Source organism: Anolis carolinensis, chromosome 4, assembly GCF_035594765.1.
Source record: "Anolis carolinensis isolate JA03-04 chromosome 4, rAnoCar3.1.pri, whole genome shotgun sequence".
Lineage (NCBI taxonomy): Eukaryota > Metazoa > Chordata > Lepidosauria > Squamata > Dactyloidae > Anolis > Anolis carolinensis.
This window is the reverse complement of record NC_085844.1, coordinates 59,735,628-59,754,024: the sequence shown is the minus strand read 5'-3', so window position 1 is coordinate 59,754,024 and position 18,397 is coordinate 59,735,628. Positions and strand designations below refer to the sequence as shown.

The window sequence follows — 18,397 nt, the reverse complement described above, 5'->3', positions numbered from 1 at the left end:
ATACTTATACAAAATAATCAATCCTCTGACTTATACATTTTCCTCCACTTAACTGTCTATTTTTATTAATAATAGTCGTATCTACCCCATGTCATTTATCTATTATCTCACCTGATATAATGGTGGTTTAAATCTGCTGATGCTCTGACACATAATAAATGGTTTCCATATAGCCTTGAGGTTATATTATAGCTCCTTTAAAAATGGGCATTTTGGCAGTCGGGTTTCTGTCATGCTCCATTTTACTAATTGTTCACTCAGTAAAGATTAAGATTTATTTTTTAAAAGGCATTTCAATGAACATAAGAGATTTGTTAAGCATTGCAGCAGATAGATGGAACGCTTTATAAAACATACGTGCAATTTTATTTGGGATTCCTATGTTAATTTTCTCAGTCTTGTAAGGTTTCTCATGGCTTCTCCCTATAATGTCTTCCCGCTAATGTCATCTAACTATGTGAGCCATTCCATTTTTTAAACCAGGATCCATTTCTTGCTTCATTTCTAGCTTGCATGCCTTTTGCTGTAGCCTTGTCATATCAACTGACACATGGAGACAGAAAAGGAGACAAGAATTGTTGTAAGGCTGGTCGAGATCAGGGCTGTTGATGAGTCTGCAGAAGGAAGCCCCAGTTTCTGCTGAGCAGGTGCAGAGACAGCTCTGCTTTCCCTTGTCTGGAAAAAAGAGAGAAAAGGAGTATAAAAAATCTACAACTTTGTAAAAATATTGTAGACTGGCATAAGATAAGCTGATGTAAACATACACATCACAACAGACTAGTTACGTGAAAACTCAAATTAACAAATAGCTTCAAAGCATACCAGTTCTGACTAGAGTTTAAATATACAGATTGGGTATATATTTGGAACAAACAGTATAGCATTGCTGCCTCATAGTAAATTAGTTATCAATATGACTAAACAGCTGCTCAACTGGTGTAGAGAAAAGATATTAATAATATTGGTTTAGCTTGTGGATAAAGAAAACACTGATAGTCTTTGTTATATAATGTTGCTGCAACCGAATCCAGTCCCTGCTTTAGATCATGTAATAGGTTTCCAGCCTGGTCTATAGACTTCAGTATTCAAAGCATGTCATACTTAGAATTTCACATTTCAATTTGTAGTGCTCCCTTGATTTCCCATGATTTCTTCTGGGTTTTTTTCTTACCAAAAAGAAACATATCAAGGTTGGGAGGGTGGAATTGCTGCAGTGTTTTTTATTAGGAACTCCAGAAGTACATCTGAAAGCATCCATAATGTGATTATATCAGCTCTGATTAGATGATGAAGAGGTTAATCAGATGTCTATTATTTGATAACATCCTTTAAAAAAGTGTGGGGGTGTTTTCTATGTCTGTTTCTGTATTAGCTGACAAGACCATCAGCAGCAAACAAACCTTTTGTTTCCTTTGTGTTGCCAGTGTTACAGTTTTGAACCCATTTAACTTTGCAATCAAGTCCAACAATTTGTTTAATTAACCAAGGGCAAGCAATGCATAGTTCTCACTGCAGCAGCAAAAACAGTTTCCACCGCAGCAAGTAGGAGAGGTAAAATTGTACCTTCTTCTTTTACCTCCCAAAAAGGCTTGTTCTCTGATAGATAGGACATTTTTTCCACAGCAGGTTTTAAGTCCTGGAGACTCCTACAAGAGGGAAGGTCAGAAATCCTGATGGTTACTGCTAACACCACATTGAACTTAGGCCAATTCTTGCTTGCAAAATGTGTTAAAACGTCAATTTAGCCATACTGCTACAATTACCTTGTAGGTAAATATATCTTCTTTCATTGCTCACCTTTTATAGAGCTGATGGTCTCCTCCCAGGTTTTTTGCTTCAGTGGATGTTAAAAATCTGTGTTTTTAAAAATAGGTATATCTTGCAACAATTTCATAAAATTTAAGAAACTCTCCCCTAAACATTATAGTTTGTATGTGTAGAATACTAGTTTAAGTGAGATCTGTACTGCCGAGCAAAGGCCCTAATTTGATCTGATTCCAGAATGAAGACTAGGTCACCAATCTTCTTATCAGGATTTAGCAATCCTTAGTTGCTGGCTTGTTGCTGCTACTTTATTTTTTATTATTTTTATGTTTTTGGATTAGTGCTGGCTTTTTAGGATCAACAAGTATTTAGCAGGGAAAACGGTTAGCCTCAGTAGAAAATGTGCCATACTATACCATGCCATCAACGCTTAATGTACACTTGTTACTGTAAAGTAAAAGCATGTGATTTATTAATTGCAAATTCAAAACCTATTGGATGCTGATATACAATTGAATATGCAGTTGTTGTTCTGGGTAAATGGTTAGCTGTAGTACTTATCACTAACACCATTCATTGTATAAAATTTAATGGAAAGAACAAAAACAAGTGAAAACCAGGGGATCCTTAATTGGGTAGTGGTGATACTTTCTAATCCAGTATAAGAGGTTTATTTTGCAGGAAGCTTCATTTGCATTTTGCCATATGCATAGTAGAAAAGCAGTAAGACTCAGATGGGAGGCTTTGAGACTGCAATGCTGTACAAACAGGGTGAACTCACTGGTTCTGAAGGGATGTCATGTAGATGATGGAGTGAATCCGGTGGATTCACATTACAAAACAAAAGATTCTATCTCAGCATTAGGAGGGACTTCTTACCATAATGATTCTTCAACAGTCGAATTGTTTTGGAGGGTTATAATCTTTGGACTCGTAATCTTTGAAGATCTTAAGTAGTGATTGGATGTACCTCTTTTTAGGAATGTTGGAATTGTGTGTTCCTACAAAGCAGGGGGTGAACTAGATGGCCGTTCCTGTCTTTTCCAATTCTAAAATTCTATTATTCTCCTGAGAAGAAAAGCAAGACATTGTATTGCATTATGATTTTTTTTTCTTTTTTAGTAATTTTAGCAAGTGTGTGAAAAGTTGCATGGCAAAGAATTTTTAATGCAGACAGATCTTTACATGTTACTTGAGTAAGGGACTCAAACCGTAAAACAATATTAAAAGAATATGTTCATATCCCCTGCTCGTTGCTGACCTAGCAACCCGAAAGATAGTTGCATCTATCAAGTAGGAGATAAGGTACCACTAAAGTGGGGAGGCAAGATTAACTAATTTACGACCTGGAATGAGGAAGTGCCGTCAGTGTGGATGATGAAGCAGCTGCTCCCCCCTGTGGCCAGAATCGAACATCCCCTCAGAAGAACGTTAACTTGCCTCTGTGTGTGTCTCTCAGTCTCTGTTTGATGTGTTTATGGGCATTGAATGTTTGCCCTTTGTGTGTTATAATGTGATCCGCCCTGAGTCCCCTTCGGGGTGAGAAGGGCGGAATATAAATACTGTAAATAAATAAATAAATAAATAAATATCAAGTTTTAACTAATTTATTTATAAAATAAAAACAAATAACTTCCTATATTGTTCAAATGTTCAGGCCAGTAGCAAGAGCTCACTGGATACAAATGTGAAGGTAGGTCAGACATTTCAGTACCTAGGAGAGCACCAAGCAAGCTACTTACTTGTTCTAAGAACAAGAACACTAGGTGAATTCTTGATACTATATTACTAAGTCAGCAACTTACTCAAATAAATTTGTCTTATACTTTTTCTTGGCCCAGACTATTTGGTAGCTCCCCAGACCTTCTGTTGCTAGAAGTACTCCCTAGTAATAATTGGCTCAGAATGCTCTCCCAGTGGGAAGAAAAGGACAATTTATGGCAACGTTTAAAATATCCCATTGTGTCAGCTCCCAAACACTATTCTACATAATAGATTTCAAATTTAGAAACATATGGAGTAAACCACTTGACAAAAAAATCACTCCTCAATTTTACCAGTATAAATGTTCTGCTAAATTAAAAAATCTCTCTTGGATAGAAGGAGGCGTCTTATTTACAGGAGACAAATTTTGAATTCTACCCTTATTGAAATGGGAAATTTAGCACAATGTAGTCATCATGTGAAATGCTTACAGAATAATTTGATACATCCAGAGTAGGAAAAATACAGCTCATGGAACTATGAGACACATCTTCAGTAGCCCCAAAATTGTTTCCCACAAAATAGGGATGAAAAATGGAGAAATAACTAAAATAGTTCCACATTTTTGCACCCTTTTTATGCCATGATGGCAATGGAATTTCTCTTAAGATTCCAAACAGTTTACAGGAGTTAAAAACACAATTAAATTATTAATAAAATACTTAAAACAAACCATTAAAAAAACAGCATATACAAACATCACAGCAAATGAAAGTCCTGAAAGGCCAGCCAAAACAAAAAGATCTCCACTTGCCTACAAAAGGAAATCGAGGAGGGTGTCAGTTTAAACTCTCTGAGAAGGGAGCACCTTAGCCTTGGGCCATGCGTCAAAGGGGCCCTCTCTTGTGTTTCCATTAGGGCTTGCTTAGAAGATCTCAAGAAATAGGCAGGCTCACTTAGGAAGATACGGTCCTTTGGAATCAGTTTAATCATGAAAATGTTGATCCAAAATGGCCTAGTGATCTTAAAATGTTTGGTCCAAATTTATTTTGCCCTAGGGATATTAACATAATGATGCATCTAATTTTAAAAGTATAGAAAGGTTATATGGTAGTTATGCAAGCTCAGCAGGCCTCTGCAGGATATGTTATACCTTCTGGTGAAGAAGTTATAAGGCAAAGTATAGCCCTTGATATCCAATAGGATTTGGTTCTTCCACCACTACACTACCCTGTGAATATCAAAACCCTGGATACTCAAGACCTGTTATATACAGTGGTATAGTATATATAAAATGGCAAAATCAAGGTTTACTTTTGGATTAAAAATATTTTAAGATGTGGATGTCTTAATGTAGTATCTGTGGATATAGAAGGCCAACTGTATTTCTTCCTTCTCTATGAAAGCATTCCATAGTGCTTAAAACGAGCACTTTGTTAAAAAGTGATCCAGATATTTTGTTTTATTGCATCAAATCTCTACCAGGTTTCACAAACATTTTTTCAAAGATGTAGGATAACAATTTTTACATTCTGCAGTGATCATTTGCAGAGGTAGTACTGATGTACAATTGTTATGAGAGCCATAATGGAAAGCTGTATTTATCGTAACATGCTTGGTGGGTACGTGCCATTTCGCACATAATTATTTCATGCATGTATGATGCATTTTTGTCTGCAACTATGTATGGGGGAGTGGTACTAGAAATCTTGTCATTTGATGCCAGTCGCAAGGGAAGAACAAGTTTACTTCTCTTTGACTAGGATGTTGTGGATAGGAGACTCCCCTATTGATATCAAAGGCATGTGTTAATATTATAGATGCTATGAGTGATAATGTGGAAAGTTTATTTGAAGCCACACATTATTCGCTCTGCTTGCAAACTAAGAGTGGCATGAGGTTTTGAAATGCCTTGTAAGGAAGGAATGTTTGCAATTGCACTGTTTTCATTTCTACAAGAAGTCAAGAGTTCAGAGGCTGATCTACTATGAACACTGAAGTCATTCAGCTGGAAGAGCTGGACATGTGCTGTTACTGTGCTACAGACAGAGTGCTCCTGACACCTTGCTCAAGCTCCAGGCCCATCTTTCCTGCAAGAATAATGATAATAGATGCAGAATAGATGGAATTATATTTTCAGGTTTATAAGTTATTTTTGGATGCTTTAATGCCTGATACATATCTTTGTGTGTTTATAAGCAAAAGCAGCATTCATTCAGTTTAATGAAAAGAAGGTGACATATTGCACTGAAAGGAAGAACGGCATAATGGAATGTAAATTATATATTTCTGAAAATAAGGTTTTCATGGCATGGATCATGGCACTTAGGTTTGAGCCAGACATATAAATTAACATAAGAAAAATAAAGACAGATTAGTTTTGGCACCATTTGAACAAAATGTTCTGTATACTTCTGCTCAGTTTACCATAAACAGTACATCAGTTCTGAAAATAAACCAACAATTCCAAAATTGGCGTAATTGGTGTAATTCTTCTAAATAGATTTATTGATGTAAATTTCCTGAACCTCCTGCAGGTGACATGAGCACTAATAACAAATACTCAGAGTCAAATGACATGGCACATTTAACACCAAGTTGCGAAAGATGTCTGCTTAAGAGAGCACATGATTTTCCTCACCCACGTATCTTGTAGACAACATACTGTGGCTTGTAATTGATTGGAAACAGAACAGAGGCTTAATTTGCAAGTCTGGTTTCTGAGTAGGAATGTGACTATTTGGCTGCTTAGTTCTCACATTCAAGACAATTTTCTCCGGCAGGGGAGCCCCCGGTGGTGCAGCGGATTAAACTGCTGAACTTGCTGACTGAATGGTCGGTGGTTCAAATCTGGGGAGTGGGGTGAGCTCCCGCTGTTAGCCCTAACTTCTGCCAACCTAGCAGTTTGAAAACATGCAAATGTGAAGGTATTGTTCTGGCAGGAAGGTAATGGCACTCCATGCAGTCATGCCAGCCACATGACCTTGCAGGTGTCTACGAACAACGCCAGCTCTTCGGCTTAGAAATGGAGATGAGCACCAATCCCCAGAGTCAGACACAACTAGACTTAATGTCAGGGAAAAATCTTTACCTTTACCTACTGCAGGAGAAAAAAAATCAATGGATTATTGCTTGGTGTTCACACATTCCAGAATATTTCAAGCAATTGTTCTGTGAAGAAATTCAGCTGTGTTTTCTGTGCAAAAGCCATGTTTTTCATGTAATATGTTTTTTCTTAAATAGATAGGTTTTTCAATCCACAATGGTGTTTATGCATCCACAGTTTGCATAAAAAACATTTGGGTTTCTGGAAGCAGTGTTTTTTTGTGTGAAAAATACTTTCTTTATATAAAAACCACAACTTCATATAATTCTAGAAACCTACTTGTACAAAATTAGTTTTTTTGTGCAACTCCTTTGTTCTAATTTTACACAAAAAGGTGTCTAGAAACTTTTTTGCACAAAATTGAATTCTTTGCCAGAAAAAAAGCACATACATGTGTCTTCTACTATAGAAGAAAACACTGAAACACCCAGAGTTGTGTGAATGGCAGGTGAAAACTGCATAAAAGTCTTGCCTCTTGTTATTCTGGCCAATGAGGTTTCCCTTTCTTTTCAGTTAATACATGAGTAATGGTGAATAGAAACAGAAGCACACCTTTGACAACCAAGCTTTTTTAAAGGACTTTTTATGCCTGCCAAGGTTTTTTCCCCTCTAGCAACATAAACTTTGTGAGGTGAAAAAGCAGAAAATGTCAGACATCAGCAGTGTTTCTGCACCAAACAGTGCAAGAAAGCTTGAGGTGGGAAAGTGGTATTTTGCTACAGCTGATACTACTGTGGCTCTGTGTTTCTGCCTACCATATGCAGGGTAAACAACAGCTAACCCCTTGTTTCCTCGCTTAGCATTTGTGAACCAGGGAGGAGCAGATAAGCCTGTTTCATCAGGAAATGGAAACCATAAAAAAGTGAAAGCTGGTGAAAGAGGAATTACCCCTGAAAGAAGTCTTCATGTGGTCTCTAGTAGTTTCAGAAAGTTTTGATTTACTTTAAGCAAGACTTAGCTGAGCTGTCTGTTTCCTTCCTCGTGTAGATGTGGTTACTTTTGAATAAAAAGTTTACCAATACATATTGAACTGCTTAGGTGTTTGACTAAGTAGTATAAAAAGCTATCCCCATTCTTTCCCATTTTTTCCATATTATTTCTGCCTCTGGTACCAGATTTTCTGCTAAAGAAGCAATGGAAGTATACCTGTATATTGCTGAGGAACATTAATGGAAGTCTACCTGTATATTGCCGAGGAATGCCTTTCTAAGGAAACGTTATTGTGGAAAGGAAAATCGGTCAGTCACAGAGAACATGCATTACTCTAAACATCCAGCTTGTCCCTCAGGCTCTGTAACTAGGTTGGCTTCCTCTTTCTTGTCCTTCTGTCACAGAGCAAGGACTTCCTGATCAGACACTCCTTTGGTATACAGGGTGATGTCCTCTTATAGAGACCTTTAAGTAGTTGGGTGTTTTTTCTTTGTACTGATCTTTTTATTGTTCTGTTCAAAATGTATTTTTATTTGAATTTATTACTGTTCACCACCTGTTTGCCACTTTTCCCAAGAAAGCCAGAGTGTAATTTTACTAATTTAAATACATACATTATGTCTGTCAGTCACTTCTGACTGAAAGGTTGGAGGTTCAAATCCGGGCAGCGGGGTGAGCTCCCGTCTGTCAGCTCCAGCTTCCCATGTGGGGACATGAGAGAAGCCTCCCACAGGATGGTAAAACATCCCGGCGTCCCCTGGGCAATATCCTTGCAGACAGCCAATTCCCTCACACCAGAAGCAACCTGCAGCTTCTCAAGTCATTCCTGACATGAAAAAAACCTCTTCCGAAGGAGGTAAATCTTTCTTCCATCCAAATTGGGGCCAAAATCTTAAGTAGAATTATGAAATAATTATGTGGATGTTGTTTTGTAGCAAAAAGGATTACAGAGCTCTAGGTTTAGCCCTGTCATTTCAGTTACAATACTACAACCAAATCTGTTTAAAATAATAAATGGCTACTAGTATAAGTATCAGCATAAATATTGCTCAAAGGAGAAGTAATATGCAGTTTGGCTACCATCCTATGGTACATGCTGACAGACCAACATATTCAATGAAGACATAGAGGCATTGTAACCGTTACCATTGGGAATGCGAAAATGCCCCAACACTTGACTACAGCACTTCCAAAAATGCATCAGTTATAGTTTTGTGTCAGATTGTTATTTGTCATCTGGTTGTATCTACTCATTGTACCAACCCATTATGCAATTTGCACAACAGAATTTTCTCTTTTTCTTCAGCCCTTGCACAACAGAAAGAGCAAGACAAATATTTAGAAAAATATAAAGGTTGCTGGCCCCATTGTGTGTTTCATGTTTTCCCCTTACATATCATTTGTACTGAGTGAATGTCTCCTATACTATAAATCTGATTCTTCAAACAGTACTAAAATCAGCTCCATTATGTAGTCTTTTTCATAAAATTGATTGTAGGCATGTGTAGTGGATGTGAGATTTGTATGCACAGAGCACAGAAAAGATATTGCACAGCAAAAAAAAAAAGCAAAATGTTTCCTTCAGAATAGCCAACACTACAAAGAAACCTCATTGAGTTATTTATTGTGGTAGAGCATTTCAGGAGATGAAATATTTTTACTGTACTGTAAAAACTAGTGGACTTCCATTGTTCCACTTAGCCTAGCTCTGAGGAATTCAAAATCTGTTCTATGATTTATGGGCACAAGTGGAACATGTTGAGGCACTTTTGTCAGCAATGGAAGAATGGTAGCAATACAAGAGGAGAAAAATCAAGCCTAGTAAGAAATTAGTAGTGGGAATTAAGCTTGAGCCCAGATCCGTTTTTACCCGTTTCCTCCAGCCAATCCAGTTGGTCCAGCTTGTCTGGTTCTCCTGAACCGCAAGGGCTCAGCCTCCATGTTTTTTTCAGCCACAACAGAACAGTGGTTGTCGAAAACTGGCTTTCTTCAGTTACAAGTGAAATGCGGGAGGGAGGCAGCCGCTAGAAGGAAAAGCGCAAAGAGGAAAAAGGCAAGGCATCACTCCAGGGCCTGTGAATCAAGAGAAAAAAAGGATTATTTAAGGAAGCCCAGCATAGGATAGATTGCTCTTCCTTCCCTGCCCTAGATAGTGCGGATTCAAGCCTCCTTAAAATGCCTTGGAAGTATGCTTCTAAGGGACGGAAAGCAGCAGAGAGACATCGCTCTTCCTTCTTGTCTTAATGAAGAATATAAGGAAAACAATGCCTAAAATGAGGGGAAGGGGAGCCTGGGAGTCCTCCCCCCGCCCCATGGATAGAAAACAAATATTTCGGTTTCCGTGATTGAAAACGGATCTCTGTCCTCCCAAATCTGGAAGGCTCCTGAAAAATGGATCTGGACCCTCACCAAAATCTGGGACACCAAAATGGATCGCAGTTGACCTGAATTACACAAGCCTAGTGGGAATGTTTGGACTGCAAGCTGCATACTGTTTCAGTGTCCTTTTTGGAGCTACTAAGCCTAGAAGTTCCCAATCTTTGGTCCTCCAGGTGTTTTGGACTTCAGCTCCCATAGTTCTTAACAACTGGTAAGATGGCTGAGATTTCTGAGAGTTGAAGTCCAAAACAGCTGGAGGAAAAGTCTCCCACAACCTGCCAAACTCTAAGGAAAAAAATCTCAGAACTCTGGAAATTGACTGAAACTAGAAATGATACCATATTTCTAATCCAGCAAAAAGACTTGATTGGGAGCATGGAAACACAAATCCTGCTCTGAAAATTACCCACCATCAGTTTAAAGGATTTGGGTAGCAAAAATAAACTACGGAAATGATTGGTACCCTCTAACAAAATGTAATCCCATTGGTTTTTAGACACTCCTTTCACTGTTTTCTGCTATGCTACTTAAGATGGGTGACTGAGCACATGTCTTCAGTACAATTTGTCCAAAGTCAGATGAAGCCAGTATGAAAAATACCCTCTAGTTAGTAAGTACAGTGGCAAGAGCAAATTTAGTCTACCATTTCAGTGTATTCCCTTCTGCTGTTTCTAGCACAGTGGGTTCTTGATGATAATTTGAATTTCAGTTTTTCAGTTACTCGTTGTACATTAATTATTAATGAATGTTTATTTCTTAAAATAGATCTATGTGTTTTCTGCAGTCCTCCAGTGAAACACCTTAACCTACAGCTGTTCATTGTTGTTTATCAGACTAGACAGCTGTGCAAGCTCATGAACCTGCCAGTTGAAACATCTTTGAGCTTGACCTTGCTTGACTTTTAAATGACAAAGTATTATACAGATGCAGATTGCACCACTGAGCCTTAATTCGGAGTCCACCAATTTTGTTGATTCCAGTCTTCCCATAAGCTTTGTATTTACATGTCTATTTCTCTTGACTAACACCAAAATGGAAAGCAAAAGAAAGTATTGTTATGCTGTGTAAAACAAGTATTTTTTAATCTAAAGACATAATATTTGTGGACGACACTCTCCTCTCGTTGGTTTAAATCATATCTCATGCTAGTGAATAACAGGAGAATGGCAGAGACCTCTCCTTAAAAAAACCATCTACCCAAAAGATTATCTGACAGGTCTTGCAATACTCTGAAACAGGTCTTGAACCAGAGGAAGAGGAAATGTCTTTTCTCTTGGTTTCACTGATGGAAGCGGTTCTAACAACCAAGTAACAGCACTGGAACTTTTTCATAAAGCTTTCTGGGAGGCATGTACAAATAAACACAATAAAAAGAATAGATGGGTTTAACTTGGCAGGGAAAGCTGAAGAAAAAAACATTAAATACTTGCATTTCTTTTTTTTTCGGGCTTCTGAATGGGGAGATATAAAATAGATTGCCCTTTTGCTAAATAATCTGGATGAATTTAGGGAAAATAATGGATAGTTGGTTATATAACATAACACACTGCCCCTTTCCATCATCCTAAATGGTTTCTTGATGACTTTTCTTTCTGAAGAACCTAAAGAATTTGAGTCTAAATATCTCGCCTTTGGGGGAATTAGCAGAATAGAATGAATTTGCTTATCATAATTTTGTTGCAATGCAATTTTGATTGATACTCATTATTTTTACTGCATTTAATATGTATCCTTATTCCTATTTTGTACTTTTGTTATTTGTTTGGGTATCTCTTTGTAACAATTTAAGATGTGCTTCTGTTTTCTATAACCGAATAGTGAAGAAATGGTCTACTTTCACAGCGATAGGCCGAAAGATCAAATCTAAGACATGGCTGTTTGAAAGTAAGTTCCATTGAATTTGGAAAGCAGTGGTTCTCAATCTGTGGGTCCCCCGATGTTTTGGCCTTCAACTCCCAGAAATCCTAACAGCTGGTAAACTGGCTGGGATTTCTGGGAGTTGTAGGCCAAAACACCTGGGACCCACAGGTTGAGAACCACTAGGGTAGAGGAACATATGTGTGTGTAGAGGTGGACAATTAACTGGTGCTGTAGTCAATCCTTTGAAAGCCCTTTGTGCTTTGAATGCCCTTCCTGTTACCACAACAATGCCTTATTAAAGAAAATTAAATAATTGCCATGACACTGGACTGAGATTGCTGATTTTCTGTGCATCCTATTCATGCTACTCAGAGGTCAGTTCCATTGAGACTGATGTCAAAAGAAAAGCAAAGAAGAGATAGGAGCAGGAGAAGGTTCCCTAGGGAGAAGAGCAATTTCTTATCACACTTGATTCCACTGAACTGTGTGCTTCTCTTCGTAAATTAATTCATTTTCTCTGGGGTAGGTAAAATTGTCTGAATTCATTTCTTTTCTTTTCTGAAAAGCTTCTCCTCATATAAAAGCAAATGCATCACACACAGGCACACACCAACAACAACGCCTCCCCCACATTAGGAAATCAAACAAACAATGGTGCTAGCTGGCAGCTGAATACCTTCTTCAGTCTCTTGCTGAAAAAAGGAGGAAAGATGCCACATGGCCAGCTAGACAAGGAGAGTTCTAACAACCCACTCATTAATCTCTTCCTTTAAAGAAAATAATTATTTAGTTTGTGTCACAGCCCTGGTTTATCAAGATGACTTTAAGCTGTTGCATTAGTCTGTTTGTGTTACTTTTATGGAGTGGAGAAGGAAAGCTTGCCTCTTAGGCTGAGTGGAAAAAGCCATCCTTCCCCTCTCCCCTTGCTATCACTGCATTTAATCATGCACTGAACGGGGGTGGGGGTGGGGGGGGATTGCTACCTCCCATTCTAGTTCCTTCAGATGTTAGGGACAGCTAGCAGCAGAACGGACTCTTGCTCTTCTGCTAGAGGGAAAAGTTTTTAACTTTTCTATTTAGATAAGCCTTCAGGTAACTGACAGATAATGGACTGTGGTTTTAGATGGGTGAGGCTTACCACCACCACTACTACTGCTAGTTATTCTTACTGTTCTTATTGAGGAGTGTTAAGTTTTTAAAACTGAATTTGGGTTTTAATTTTGATATCAGTGACCCCTGATGGCACAGCAGGTTAAACTGCTGAGCTGCTGAACTTGCTGGTGGTTCAGATCTGGGGAGTGAGGTGAGTTACCACTGTTAGCTCCAGCTTCTGCCAACCCAGCAGTCTGAAAACATACAAATGTAAGTAGATCAATAGGTACCGCTCCAGCAGGAAGGAAACGGCGCTCCATGCAGTCATGCCAGCCACATGACCTTGGAGTTGTTTGCAGACAATGCCAGCTTTTCGGTTTAGAAATGGAGATGAGCACCAACCCCAAGAGTCGGACACGACTAGACTTAATGTCAGGGGGAAATCTTTACCTTTATTTATCAGTTTTTATAATTCTGCTTTTATTGATAGTTATTTTTCAGTTATGTTGGAACCTATGTTGTACCTAAAGTAATCTAAATCAAATGAAAACTTTTTAAGAAATGGGGAAAAAGAAATCCCCATCTTAGCTTTTGCTCTGTTTCCCACCTTAAAAGCTTTGAGCTAGGGCCAACATTCTGTTTATGGAAATGCACGAATGAAAATTTAAAGGACAATGTGTAGCGTCCAGAAACATGCTTTTGTGGGAATTTAAGTGAAATGTTCATGTGATCTGATTGCATTCAATTTTAAACCTGATAGACTTTGCAATCCAGTGCACAGTTATTTTGGAAGAAACAATTATCACTCAGTGGGATTTGAATAAATATGCAGCAACAATCTAATAGCCTAGATGAATTTGGCAGTGACTTGTGGCATCCCATTATCTCTGGGTCAACATGTTCCCTCTCACACCAACTTACATTTGTGATCAAAATGTGTAATTTCAGATTTTCAGTCACGGTTGAAAATACTGAGGTTTCATCCTCTACTAGAAAAGTATGGACAAATCAATTCAGTTGAGTCTAAATTAGTCATTTTCCCTCTCTTCCACATCCACTTTTAAGATTTCCTGACCAAGGTGAGACCTCCTTTTATCCAATCCTGGCTCAGTTCAACTGTTTCAGTCTTGAGAAAACTGGAGCTTATACACACTGACAAAGAATTACATCAATCTTCACTGAATTATCTAATACCTTAGAATTGTCTTGTTTTGGAGAAAATCGTATGTTTAAAAATTTACTGTTTTTTCTTCCCCTCTCTCTTTTTCCCCCTGTAGAAACGCTCCAAGGGCCAGGTGCTGTTTGACAAAGTGTGTGAACACTTAAACCTCTTAGAAAAAGATTACTTTGGTCTAACATACCGAGACATGGAAAACCAAAAGGTAAAATTAGCCAATAATTTAGAAAATTGAGGTGCAATAGTGATGGTGAAGAACTATTTAAAACCAAAGGATAGCAACTTAAATAAATGAGATCACAATTGTTCTTGTGAGGTCCAGGTTCTAAAATTGGTTAGGTGCTAGCATTCAAAATGCTCCTGCAGGTATGATTATAACTCAAGTTGAAAATTTTGCCACTGTAAAGCAGGTTATTGCTTCAGTAACTCATTTCTATATTACCTGATGTATTCTTGTTACTTCTGATTTATACTAGTCAACGTGAATTTGAAAATAAATTAAAATCATACATATAGCTCTTTTCTTTATATAATGAAATGTTAATGCTGTGGCACACACGTTGATTTGATACATGCACAAGCTGACTTTTTTACTTTCTTCCCAAAACATTTTATTACCTTTAAGTAGGCCAACAGAAATCCATGGATATGCATGAACTTTGGTGAAGAAATACAAGATAATAAGGAGCTTAGAATGCACAAAGATATGTCTGTTCTTCCTCTGCAGCCAATATATAGGATCTTAATTTTAAAATAACTTGCACTTCTGTGGAGGAGAACTCTGTATTTCCAATTTGTTGGATAGAATATTGTACATGGTGAAGAGGTACAAAAGAAACAAACAGTCAGGGCAAACAAGTAGTATTTTTAAAGTTAGCAGTAACTCCTGCCAGCAGCAGCCATCCACACTGTAGTCTACACAAACACACCCAATATTTAATATTTAGGCCCGGGCTGTGGCACAGGCTGGAGAGCAAGCCAGCTGCAACCAGCTGCAATGAATCACTCTGACCAGGAGGTCATGAGTTCGAGGCCCGCTCGGAGCCTATATTTGTCTTGTCTTTGTTCTATGTTAAAAGGCATTGAATGTTTGCCTATATGTGTAATGTGATCCGCCCTGAGTCCCCTTCGTGTACACTGAACTATGAGAAAGCAAAGGTGTCATTATCTCAGACACCTGCGTGGATAATTTTGGATTTTGGATCATTTCAGAATTCTGAGTAAAATAATGTTCAGCCAGTTCTCATCAGTAACTTGCTAGTCCATATGCAAATCTGTGCATAAAGTGAGACTGGTTTTGTCTTCTGGATGGAATACTCTTGCTTTCGCCACATCAGAAATCATGGAAAAGTTTTGAAAGATAAAAAAGCAAATTATGGGAATCTGGCATTTGTCTGAATCTGGCATCGAATTATTGCCATAGTTTGTAAGCTGCCCTGAGTCCACCTTTGGGGATGAGAAGGTCGGGGTATAAATACAGTAAATAAACAAATCTAAGTTTCAAAGTGGTATTGAAGAACGTGGTTTTGCTATGCAGATTATTACATAGGAAATCTTGGTACCAGTTTGAGACCTGGATTGGGTGAACTGCAGAGCACTGATGCACATCAAGAACTTTCTTCTGCATGCATTACTGCTAGTTTATTACCTTTTTGTCACACTGTGAAAATAGCTTTGAACTGCATTAAATGGACAGTGTAGATGGGGCATTTGACATTTGTGACATGGTGTGCAATCGATGAGATACAGGTAAATTTATTTTTTACACCAGCTGCAATAGTATAAGTTATCTTAAGTGTACACTGTGATTGCCTTCATTATTACCCTCATAGATGGGAACCTGAAGGTGGAAAGACATGGGATTGCCTGGGCTCACACAGTGCCTCTATATACTGTAGAATTATTGCAGTTTGACATCACTATAGGTGCCAAAGCTCAATGCTGTAGAATGGGAATTGTCATTTTACAAGTTCTTTAACCTTCTCTGCCAAAGAGTGTTGATGCTTCATCGAACTACATACCCCAGGATTCAAGAGCATTGAGCCATGGCAGTTAAAATGGCACGGACTACATCAATTCTACAGTGTAGTTGTATCCTCAGAGTGAGGTCACTGCTAAACTTTGTGCTGGAAACATCCCAGCTCTGAGCACATACTTTTTGCTAAGAAATTGGCTATCACTGTTCACTTAGATTCTAAAATCAAAGCACAAGAGTTGTGAATTTGATAGTGTTAAGTACTTTGATTCTCCTTGTTCTCAAATGGAATGCTGACATGTTTTCCACTTTCTCACTTATATTCATGTGACATAAAAATATTTAACTTCAGTTGGCTCACTCTATTATACTTGTTTCAGTTGTCATTTAATGTGTTTGAAATGAAATGCTTATAATCTTATTCCAGTATTTTAAATGCTTCTTTTCAGAATTGGTTGGACCCATCCAAGGAAATAAAAAAGCAGATCCGAAGTAAGTTTGCCTCTTGAAAGCACCTGTGTTACAAATACCCTGAATACAAAAGTATGAAGTCAACCAAAAGTTTCTTTCCAGACTTGATGTAATGCTTATTTGTAGAATATATAAGAGCAAACAGATGGCAGTAGTTTTTCCGACTAACACTTTTAAAATAAAAAGTGTATGGAAACAATTACCTTTTATGGCAGGCATCTCCCATCTGGACTTAAAATATAGATTCCAATTCACAAGTGTTCATTTATAGCGAAAGAAAAGCAGCATGCTTACTTAATGTGATGACTCATGGGCCTTGTAGTCCTGCTCATGACATTGTGATGCCTGATGATGAAGAAAACTTGGGTTTTTTACCTTCCCAGTCAGAACTGGAATCTTCTCAGCCAGATCTTTCCCAGGCAGATCTGGGAACCTTGCACCTGCAAGAAAGTTGTGTCCCAGAAGTATGTCAAACAAACCCTGAGCCTACATCTCCCGTGTTCTCTCGCCATGAGTTTTGTAAACAACAGAGGGGTTTGGAAGCAGCTTCGCGCAGGAGTGCTAGAATAGCAGCTAAGAATGTAGCCAATTAAGTCTGCTTTTCGTGAGAATCTTTAAGGAGTCAAACATCTGGTCTCAGAGCTTAGCTTTCGTTTCTGGTTCCCAGAGAACTGCTTCGGCGGGAAAGTTAGACTCTATATAGGTGTTTTACCCGCGTAGTAACTTCGCGGAGTCAATTCGTCAGCCTCCGGAGCGAGTTGTGTCTGGACAGCGCGCTCCGATCCAAGCCTCGTTCCTGCTCAAGCCTTGCCCTTGTTTCCAGCCTTCGCTCCTGTTTCCCAGCCTTTGTTTACCTACGGACCTTGCCTTGTTTCCCAGGACTAAACCTTGCCTTGTTTCACGGATTTTACCAAGTTATTCCACGTTACCTTGTTCTTGTTCCACGTTACCTTGTTCCACGATTCAAGCCTTGTTTCAAGTATCAAGTTATTTCCTAGCCTTGCTCAAGTTCATGGACTAAAGGACCTTGCCATCTCCCCTCACTTTGCCTGGCAAAGTGAGTGTTTCGGTTATTGGATTACAACTTTGGACCTTAACATTTCATATTGGACATTGCTTTTTTGGACTAATTTTGACCTTTCCTGAAAGGTCTACTTCTGGACTATTTCCTACACTTGCTTTTATTAACTTTATATATTCCCTTAATAAAGATATTAGATAGATTCTGGCCTCTGTGTATGGTTATTGGTGCCTTTGCAGCCTGGGTCGTGACAGTTTGACTCCGCCAACCATAAGCACCAATTAACCAAGGCCAGAATGTCTACCGGAACCGTGCCGGGTGGGCAGCCGCTTACCTACACCATCGACAAGGATGAGGTGGACCGAATCCGTGATAAGCTCAATGCACAGGATGGGGAAATAAAGGGGTTGAAGGAACGCGGAATCCGTCTTCCGGCCATGGCGTTGCCAACCAAGTTTACTGGAGAAGCTTCTAAGGTTCATGTTTTCCGTCGCCAATGCCAAGCTTATCTAGAGGCCCGTGCTGCCGAGTTCCCCCAAGAAGACATCAAGGTGGCGTGGGTTTACAGTCTTCTAGACGGGCCAGCGGCCAACTGGGCGACGGCACTGTTCGACCAAGCCTCTCCACACCTAAGATCAGCGCAACGCTTCTTGGACCACCTTAAGGAGACTTGGGGAATCGAGGACAATTTGGAGGCAGCCGGTCACAAACTCCGCCGCCTCTTCCAAGGAGACAGACCCATGTCTCAGTACATAGCCGAGTTCCGAGTGCTGGCCCACAACACCGGCTGGAATGATGTAGCCCTCAGAGGACAATTCCGGGAGGGTCTCAACATCGAAATGCTGGAGGAAATCTCCAAGGTGGATCCTCCCCAGACCCTCGAAGCACTCATTGATCAATGTTTACGGGCTGAAGTCA

The 18,397-nt window shown here is 38.9% G+C and overlaps 2 protein-coding genes across 16 annotated transcripts in view; one reads left to right on the top strand and one right to left on the bottom strand.

Moving 5' to 3' along the window:
* The window catches only part of epb41l3 (erythrocyte membrane protein band 4.1 like 3), a 182,649-nt gene that overhangs the window by 107,444 nt on the left and 56,808 nt on the right, over positions 1–18,397 (top strand). For all 15 annotated transcript variants that reach the window (XM_062980480.1, XM_062980489.1, XM_062980485.1 and 12 more), the window contains 2 exons: positions 14,113–14,217; positions 16,437–16,479. In XM_062980480.1, coding sequence (XP_062836550.1) covers positions 14,113–14,217; positions 16,437–16,479 — 148 coding nt within the window. The remainder of the gene's footprint in view (positions 1–14,112; positions 14,218–16,436; positions 16,480–18,397) is intronic.
* The window catches only part of LOC134298906 (uncharacterized), a 76,620-nt gene continuing 67,108 nt past the window's right edge, over positions 8,886–18,397 (bottom strand). Inside the window, exon 3 of the mRNA XM_062980492.1 lies at positions 8,886–9,577. The gene's annotated coding sequence lies outside the window, so the exon portion shown is untranslated. The remainder of the gene's footprint in view (positions 9,578–18,397) is intronic.